Consider the following 10,325-nt stretch of genomic DNA (forward strand, 5'->3'; position numbering starts at 1 on the left):
AGCAAAGAAGCAGATCATTGCCATTCAATGTTGTCAGCACCCAATCATTTTGACAACTCATTTTCTATAAAAGTTCTAAAAAACATTTTTTGTGATGTTACATCTTCTATTCTGCATTAAACATAAATATTTAATTCGGCATCCAAAGGTTTTTATTTTTCCCTGAGTTCCGAAATGAATACAAAAATGAATAAAGAATAATAAAAACCCCTTTGTATGAATATATTATTCATGGAATTGCATAACTTTAGGCGCAAACTTTAACAATCTGTACAAAGCATCGGGCGAGAACTTCCTGGCGAACAAGTGACAGATATCTGTGGTATTTCCATTATACTGGCATTGGCTTTGGCTCCTCAATCTCTCCAAAAATTCAACTGTCACATTTGTCCTTATGAACTTAGCTGGGTGAGGCCCTCCTTTGGACCAATCTACCCATGTTAATGTCCTGTTGGAATTCTTGTTCGCAAATTTCATGGTCACGAAAGTCGGCAAATAATGTTCATCAGCATAGCAAGCGCCCTTGCAATACTTTTGGAACACTGGGAAATATATTTGGTCTGAAACAACTTCAATGGCGAGGTCACGGTCCATCTCGAACCATTGAGCTCCTTTCCTCCATTGTTGAATTGTGACCTGAGGTCTCATTCTCCGACTGTATCGGCCTCGGCCGACGGGGCCTGGTAAATCGTATGACTCTACGAAACTCTGAGAGGAGTTGATGAGGTAAGAGTAGACAGTGGAGAAGTTAAAGAGTGGAATACATGCTTCGGATAGAAGAACAAATCTTTGGTTAGAGTAATCCATCAGTGCATTGGCTAGAAGCCGGCGCTCGGCTTCGATCATGTTCACATTCCCCCATTCAACTTCCTGCATGCATCATCAGGTAATGCCAAAATAAAAATAAGCTTCACGTCATTGATAAAATCACAAATTAACAGTAACATGTAGGACCCGGTTGGCTGTGCTGTAATACTTTTAATATAGGGCATCTTACATATGCCTACCTTTCACTGTTGTGTTTATAAAGTATGCACATGGTGCTTTAATGATTTATTGTCATCAAATTCAGGGCATGGATCATTCTTATCTTTTCATTGTAAGTACAAATGGGCTCCACTACTAAATTAAGAAAAAGTTGTTTGATTAATGGAAATTCAAGGCAACACAGTTTAAAGCCTTTTGGATCCAAAAAAGGGTCAAAAATAAGGGAAAGCAAATAAAGTGACTGTGAATATCGAAAAAGAATGGCAACTTCAATAGAGCCAAAATCTGGTGCCAATGGTGAATTCTTAAGAATTCATTGCCGACCTAAATGAGTTTTATATTTGTTTTATTAGCCCAAAAGTGTGTTTTTGTACATGTATAATATTAATCGAAGAACAACAAAAAACAGATGCTTCCTAAAAATAGCGTACGCATTGAATTTCCATGTTCACAATAAATACCTTTTTACCATTCTCTACAATGTTGTTTAATGGCAGGATTTATTATCAGACGAGAGTGAATATAATATATGCTGACATATATGAATAAAAAAGGAAATGGAAAATTAAAATCTAACCTTGCTGGGAATTCTTCTGCCATGGAACACTGAGCCTTCAGGCTCTGTTAAGTTGAAAGATGGATCGGAGTGGACATAGATGGAATACAGCCCTTGATGCCCTTTGAAGAATTTCTCCCACAAAGGAGCTAATGGAACAGGCCCTTTTGTCAAGAACAAGAAAGCAACTTTAGGAACTCGATGGAATGGATATTGTGGGATTCGAGGAGCCAAAGAAGCCCTCCATAGTAGCTCTTTATCATCCATGTCATGCATCACATGTGGTGGCTCGAGAAATTCTGTTAATCCAATGCGGTCACCATAAGAGGTTCCAGAAACCGGATTAAATGGCTGGGAGGGCGGCGGCTGAGCCAATGTTGACGCTGATCTTGTACTCAAAGGTAACTGTGTGATATGTAAAGCAAGAGAATAGTTTTTGAGATGAAAACTGAGTATGACTCCAAGAGAGAGGCCGCACCCAAATAGTAAAAAATAAGAGAGGACATTGAAGAAATGCATTTGTGCATTAAAGAGCTTCCAATATGAGATTGATTGATTGCTGTTTTCACCCTTCATATTTGCCAAACAGGGAGTTTAGTCGAGAGTTTTGTATATATATATACGGAAACTCAAAACAAAGCCTTGCAGGGAAGAAAAGGGATTTTTCTTTTCTGACAGTTCTTTTCTTTGAGGACAAGAGATGCCAATGCAGATGGACAAAAAGAAAAGAACAAACAAGACACTTGGGAGAAAACTAAATTCCACACAGCAAACTGGACTCTCAGATTATTATAACTTTTTAGCTATTAAAGAACTAACCCAATGGAAAGCTTTTGCAATAAAACAGATGATGATCGATAAAACGAAGAAGTGATGAAAATTCTAGAAAGAGAAAGAGGCAAAAGGAATGGAGAACCGTGTGAGTCAGCTGAGTGGAATTTATGAAATTGTGAGGAAGTGGCTGGCTTTCTAGACCACTGGAAAGAGCGATGGGAAGGTCACATAGAGAATAGAAAGTCAAAACTGCCATTTATTTAATTAATTAGTTAATAAATCCAGCTTTAAGGGGGAACCTTTATTTTGGGTTTAAGTTACGTTGATGCTTATTAATAAGGAAATTAGGGAAGAGAGCGTTTTGTACGTGCTACAGAACATGCTGTTTAATGATGCAGAAGCGAGTATTTGAAAAGGCTAAATGCTTTCAAAAACAAGATACCAAACTCTTCGATGTTTCGCCGCCAATCAATGAATTTTCTCTATTTCCAAATTCCAACCAAGTAAAGTGGTTTGCGTGTTGGACTTTGACCAACCCGATGGCTACTCTGTCTTTACATCTTCCCATTTTCCTTTTCCTCTTTTGTACCAGGTTTAAAATTTAATAGATTCGATAACTGGTATTGATATTGTTGTCAATGTAAGAAATTATAGATTCGAGTGCATTGAAACGCATTATTTTCCTATTGATGGGTTGGGGAGTGACTATTAATAATTCTAAACATTATATCAAAAAAAAAACATAATTATAATCTATAATGAAATTATTAAAAAAATTAAACAAGTAATTTAATCGATAAAAAATAAAAAAATTTTATAAAAATTAAAAATATATATTTTAAAATTAATTTAATCGATTTTTAATTTTCTTTCTTTCTTTCAAACTAATAACTGGGAAAAAGTCATGTTTAGGATATGGGAACTTGGTGGCTGGGAATTCAAGAGTTGGTCTTTACGTATTATCACACAGGTTCTTGGAAGATGCATGGGATGGGGTTTTTGAGGGCCAAGTATTTGTGACAAATCAAACATTCCGATCACTCAATCACGTGGGTGAATGGAGAAGATCATGATGTTAATGTACCCACATAATCAGCGATATTTGGAGCAATTAATTAGTTGTGACAATTGTCATGTTTTAATTACTTTAGCCTAAAGAAAGTGACCTCCCACTCTCATGTAACTTGCAAGGACTCTTCTTCCAACAAAACCCATTTTATTAAGTTATGAAAAATTCAATATTTTTATTTATTTATTTTTAGAAAATAGATGGAAAAGGGTACGAATATAAGAGAAACTGAAAGAAAAAGAAAGAATAATATATAATTAATATGTATGGGTTAAAAAAGGACGTGATGTGATTAAGATATGAGTTCCATACCAAAAAATAATGGAAAAAAAGGGATGAAATGTGTTGTATTATTAGCTGTCCACATCAAGGGAAAATGCAACTAAAATTAATCATATTCAGGCCAAAGAAAAGGAGATATTTAATTAAAAATAACTTCTACAATAGACATTCATTACCTTATTAAATTAATAGGTTTAAATGTGGATAAAAAAAAAGAGGCCAAATTAATACTAATTATTTTATTATCTCTTATGTTTTTTTTTAATATTTCCACGCCTGATATTTTTATGTTTATTCTTAAAAGAATTGATGCAATTGTTTATATTCCTTATTGTTTCGACAGAGTCTTCAACCAATTTATTTTTTAAGTGCATGAGGTGTCAGTTTTCTATTCATCTCTTAGTGTATGGAGGAGGAAGTGAAAAAGTAGAAAAAATAAAATAAAATTTTGAGTGTGCTTGGCTGAGAAAAAAAAATGAAAGACAGGAGAGAGAAATCATTTTCCATATCAATGAATAAAAATCAATCATTTCAAATTGAAATAAAATGAAAAAGATATGTTTAGTTTAAAATGATGCATTTTTTAAATATTTTATTTTATTTCCTTCTATTTTTTAACTCTATCAAGCAATAGATAAAAAGATAAGGTGATTTTTTTTTCTATTTTCTCATCTCTTTTACCAAGCACACCTATAAAAAAAAAATTCACTCTTTTAATTTTCTTGTCGACCTACCAAGCAAAGCCTGAAAATATCTCTACAATTCTAATCTTATTCTTTTGGCATTAAAATTCGTTCAAAATTATGTATTTGGTTGGACTCGACTAAGGTAATTTGAGTTTTTCCTTCTCTAAAACTTATTCTAATTCGATTTATGACATGCAACTTTAGGTTGGGTTTACAATTCACATCAATATATTGGAAGATGGATAAAGAGAGAGATTATAGTTTGTGGCACTGGGGTGTTACCAAGTATCAAAAATGGTGGATACACATGAATTCACCCACTGAAATCTGCCAACCATGTATATATCATGTATTCACCCACTAAAAGTTACTTCCTTGATATTTTAATTCGTTTTTTTTCAATTGGCTTTTATCTTTCCTGAATATTATTTAGATTTATTTCCTCCATTTCATCTAGATGTAATGAATCTATTAACAGTCTTGGTGAGTTCTAATTTTCCCACGTATTCTTGATTTCTCCTATCATGTGTGACGGAAAATCATCAATCTCCAAGTCAGCTATTTTTTTAATAGTTACACGAATTCTTCGTCTCTATCATCCTGAGTGTTTCCAGTATCATATGTCAATATTCTTCTTCCATCAGTCCATAGGCTACAAGTTTTTTGTTGAAGTAAATATTGGGATTTGGTCATTAAATCTATTTCTGTTTGGATCTAATAATAACTAGGATTATTATAACACTTGTCAATATTTTTTGTCAAGTATCTTTTTTCTTCTTTAGCTGCTGAAAGGTTGGGACTTCCATTCATTTTTTTAATGATCCAAATTTGATATGGTTGATAAAATTTTTCTTTTTCAGCTATACCAATAAGACTACTAATTCCAAGATGAAAATAATAATAAAAATCATCTTCATACATCATACGTAATAATATAGATTTAATAAATGCAGAAAAATCTTTTAATAAATAGAAAAAAATTTAAACTGTTATTTCTTTAACAAAACCCCATTCAATACTGCTTATATCAAATGGTCCATGATCAAGTCTAAATTTTATAGTAGAGAATTTTTCATTTAAATCGTTTGTAAAAACATAGGCTTGTAAAAAGTATTCTGAAAATTTTTTTTGAAATTGGACTTGATGTTTGCAAATAGCTCCATTTATGTTTGTAAATATTTCCATTGATAAAATTTTTCTAGCCTTATTATATAAACATAACCTAAACATTTTATTCATAATAGAGTTATTTGTTCCTTTATTAATAAAATACTGAAATATATCAAGAAGATTGTTATTGTTTATCTCCTTAATATCTAAATAATTGATTTCTAGTTCTTCCCAATCTTGATATAAAATAGATTTCAATAATAAATCACGAGCTTCTTTTTCTTTAGTTATTTTTTCAACTAAGAATTGTGAAAGCTTAGTAAGAGCTCTCCTGAAATTAGTTCTTTGTTCAATAATATGGGTTTTTCATATATCATTAATAAAATTATATAATTCTGATGGTAAGCCTAAATTATAAAAATCTTTTATTTCTTGAATTTGTTGTGGTTTCAACAAATTTTCTGATGCACAAAATTTTTCTGCTCCTTTTATGATTTCAGCATAACTAGCTTGGAATGCTGAATTTGGATCTTGAGACCAAAGGAATTGACTTACTGTCGTGGTGTAAATGATAAATGAGTTCCAACTAGTTGTTTTACCATTGGATATGGAATATAATATCCTTGGTTAGGATAAAAAGATACTTGAGAAGGAATTGTCACAAATTCTTGATTAGGATTTGTCAATTTGAATGTTTTCTCTTCGTTAGGCCTTTATGAATAGTAGTCCATTCACCGACTTTTTCTAGAGGTTTTTTACCTCTATCCATATGGCCTGCTAAGATAATCAGCAATAATATTGTTAGTTCCTTTTACATATAAAACTTTAAAATTAAAAGTACATAATTCATTATACCACCTAATTCTTCTAGGTACCGTTTCCAAACTTTTATTAGTAAGGAAATGTTTAACTGCCTGATTATCAGTTTTTATAATAAATTTTTCAGGTGTTAAGTATATAATAAAGTTGCCTTTATTGCTAATAATTCTTTTTCATATATGACATAATTAATTTCATTTAGTTTAAATTTTCCCGAACTATATCCACATATTAATTCTTCTTTATTTATTGTTCTAGCTTTTAAAATATAACCCCAATAATTTTGAGGCGTTTGTTTCTAAAATTAATTTATCACCTTGTTTAGGTAAATAAACTTTTGAAATTTGATTAATTTCTAATTTTAAATTTTTTATGATTTCCGAATCTATTTTAGACCAGATAAAGGGTTTATCCTTTTTTTTAATTTTTCATATAACCTACCTATTTTTTCAGATAAGTTAGGAAAGAAATTTCTTTCATAATTAATAATTCCTAAAAATTGTTGAAGCTGCTTTTTATCTTCAATTTTTTCAGGAAATTCTTTTATTTTTACTATAATATGATTTTGTAGTTTAAGACCATCTGCAGATAAGTTTAATCCTAAGAATTTTATTTTTGTTTTTTCTAGCTCTATTTTCTTAAGACTTAGTATAATTCCATGTTTTATGAATTCTTGAGAAATGATATTTAAATGTTTTCTATGTAATTCTAATGTATCTGAAAATATTAAAATATCATCTATATAAACTACACAAAATTTTTTATATTTAATAAATATAGAATCCATCCATCTTTGAAAGATTTGTGGTGCATTACATAATCCAAATGTCATTACTTTCCATTGATAATGTCCATTAGGTGCACTAAAAGCTGTTAAAGGCTTGCACTCTTCTATTAGCATGATTTGCCAGAATCCTGATTTACAATCAAATTTACTAAAATATTTTGCTTGTTTAGCTTGATTAATTAAAACATCCTTTCTTCGAATAAAATAACCATCAAAAATAATATTTTGATTTAATCTTTTATAATTAATAACCATTCTAGCTTTTCTTTTTTTTTTATTTCGGCATGATTTCTAACCATAAAGGCTGGACTAGAATGTGCACTATTAGTTGTTTCTATTAATCATTTTTTTAATAATTATTTAATTTGTATATCAAATTCATCTATATCTTGTTTAGTATAGATCATTGGTTTAACTCTAATAATTTTATTGGGATTTTCTAATTTAATTTCACAATATCTAGGGTTATTTTGTCATAATTTTAGTGGTTCTTCACTAAAATTATTTTCTAATATTTTAAACCACCAATGACTTGTTTCAAGTTGTTTAATTTGTTCTTTTCTTGGTGGTGTAAAGTTTTTATCACAAACAAATTTATGATTTTCTACCAATGGTATTTCTACAGAAATTTTTTCTACAGATAACATAATTAAATTTTTATTAATAGAAAATAGTAAATGTTGATATATAAAATTATTACCTAATAATATATCTCCATGCATTGTTGGAAAGCATAATATTTTAGGTATCACAAATTTTATATTATTTATGTAAATTGGTATATTTCTAGCTTTATATTGAATTATTGTTTCATTACCATCTATTCCTATGGCTTTTATTGGATGTTTCATAGGTTCCCATTTTTCTAAAGGAATGTCATTCTTTCTACAAGTACTAATTGTAGCTCTAGTATCTAATAAAGCATGTAAACAATATATTTTATATTCTCTAAATTGAAATGTAATTTCAATATATGTGTAATATTTCCTGGATTGAAAATTTGAAAATGTAATTACATCACTTGTTTCAAGTTTCATTTGTTGGATTATTATCAAAGTTTGTATTTCTTCCATTCTAGTGTTTCTAGAAGATACAAAATTTCTACTTGGTTCTGTAGGAAAAATAGGAATATGAACTGTTTTCATTCCTATCGGTGTTGAAGGTATAGAACTTCTACTTGGATTTTCCTCATCTTCCTCTATTTGAGCATATGAGGGTAAAACCAAATTATCATTTGTATTTGTTATAGTTGTATTTTTAAAATATAATTTATCACCGGACGACATATATTCTATTGTACTTACAGGTTTATAAGTATTGGCACTAATTATCCTTTCTATCATCAAATCTCTTGGTATTGATAAATCTCTTAAATGTAATAATTTTGGTTGTATTTCAATAGTGATTTTATTAGGTTCAAAGAGTTCAATAATTTTGTTATTAATTTCTTTGATTTCTACTTCTGCTGTATTTGTATGTTTATTAATAGAAGTTCAACTAATTGCTAGATCTTCTGCTAAATCATTAACTTCAGAATTTTTTGTCTGAATTCTAAGACAAACATTCTTCTATCAAAGGATCTATAATAGATATAAAGTAATTTAGTTTAACTTTAAATCTTATTACTCCTGCGTGTAAATTTGATTGAATTCTTCCAATAAGTGCTTTTATTGAATTTTCAAATATTTTATCCAATAAAACTGCTATTATTAGTATATCATAACATTTTCTAAACAAAGCTCTTATAGTTATCATTATTATTCCTAAATGTATATATCTAACTTGAGGATATTTCTTTTTAATCCTCTTAATTTTATCTTTATTAATAATCCACCTCTAGTATCTTTAGCTACTGTATTACCACTTAGTTTTTCTATATGTCTTTGACTTCATATCTCATATTTAGATATTTTATAAATTTCTTCTTTAGAAATATGATTTTTATTTATTTTTTCTATCATTTCATCAGAAAAGTCTTTTTCTTCTCCAATTATATTTCCTAATTTTATATCTTGTTGTTCATTCTTAGGAATTTATTCTAATTGATTATTAGAACAACTTCCTATATTAAACATAAATATACATTATTCTTCATCTGTATCAGAATTTGTTTTTAATATTAATTCGTATAATATTTCCTCAAGATTTATTTCATCTTCTGAACATATTTCTAAATTTTATTTTTCAAGTGTTTTAATCATTTTTCTTGCACTTTTTTCTTTATTAGGACAATCTGGGGCTATATGTCCTTCTTCATCACATATAAAACATTTACATATTTGTTTTTTAGGGTTTTTTAAAAGTTTTTCTTCTAATAAATCTCTTTTTTATTATAACTAATTTTTTTTTATTTCCTGGTTTCCATCTAACCAGCTTATATCTTCTATTTTGTTTTTCTTATAAGTATTAGGACGCGTCCAAATTCCTATTAATTTTCTAGAATTTTTGTACAATGTTTATTACTTAGTTTATGCTTAACTTGTTTAGAAGTATTGCTTTGTAAACAATACATAGTTATTCTTTCTTTTGCAAAATTAATTCTATTTCTTATAGAATCTATGCTTTCTAGTTCTACACCAGCTATTTTACTATGCTTTTTTAAATAAGAATTGTACTTTTTTATACAAATCTCATCCCATGGTGGTAGTAATTTATGAAAATATTGGCTTTGTCCATAAATTTATATTTTCATTTTTTAGTTTTTAATATTCATGAAGAAATTTTTTAGAAAATTCTTCTAGGTATCCTATGTCACATAATTTTATTTTTGACAATACATAACTAGACAGACAATCCTAATCTTTTTCATCAGTATATCCACAAGATCCTGTTTTTAGAATAAAAGTTAACCATTTTAATAAACCTTTGGGAGTTCCAATCTGATTGATTGACTACCCTTTCTGTTCTTTTCCTTATTCTGATTCTTCTCATCTTCTTAGGAATTATAAAACATCTCCTTGAAATGTTCCAACAAAGTAGTTTAAAAATTTCTTTTGACCACATCTTATTGTTAACAAATATAGTCATAAATTGTGCCCAATCATCTATGATTTTTTCATAGTCTGCTATAGGAGTATAAATTAAATCTAAATATATTCCTCCTTGAGCAACATTTGTTTTGTTTAGAATAAAAGTTAACCCTTTTAATAAATCTTTGAGAGTTCCAATTTGATTGATTAACTGCCCTTTTTATTCTTTTCTTTTTTTTGATTCTTTCCATCTTCTTAGGAATTATAAAACATCTCCTTAAAATGT

At 29.1% G+C, this 10,325-nt stretch overlaps 1 protein-coding gene across 1 annotated transcript; it reads right to left on the reverse strand.

The window, feature by feature from the left end:
- LOC107909563 (glycosyltransferase BC10) lies at positions 1-2,605 on the reverse strand. The gene is made up of 2 exons (XM_016837144.2): positions 1,565-2,605; positions 1-870 (listed from the first exon to the last, which is right to left on the reverse strand). The coding sequence occupies exons 1-2, from the start codon at positions 2,117-2,119 to the stop codon at positions 226-228; spliced, it is 1,200 nt and encodes a 399-aa protein (XP_016692633.2). The 5' UTR covers positions 2,120-2,605; the 3' UTR covers positions 1-225.
- Between the last annotated feature and the right edge of the window lie 7,720 nt (positions 2,606-10,325).

The sequence above is a fragment of the Gossypium hirsutum genome, chromosome D02 (genome assembly GCF_007990345.1).
Source record: "Gossypium hirsutum isolate 1008001.06 chromosome D02, Gossypium_hirsutum_v2.1, whole genome shotgun sequence".
Lineage (NCBI taxonomy): Eukaryota > Viridiplantae > Streptophyta > Magnoliopsida > Malvales > Malvaceae > Gossypium > Gossypium hirsutum.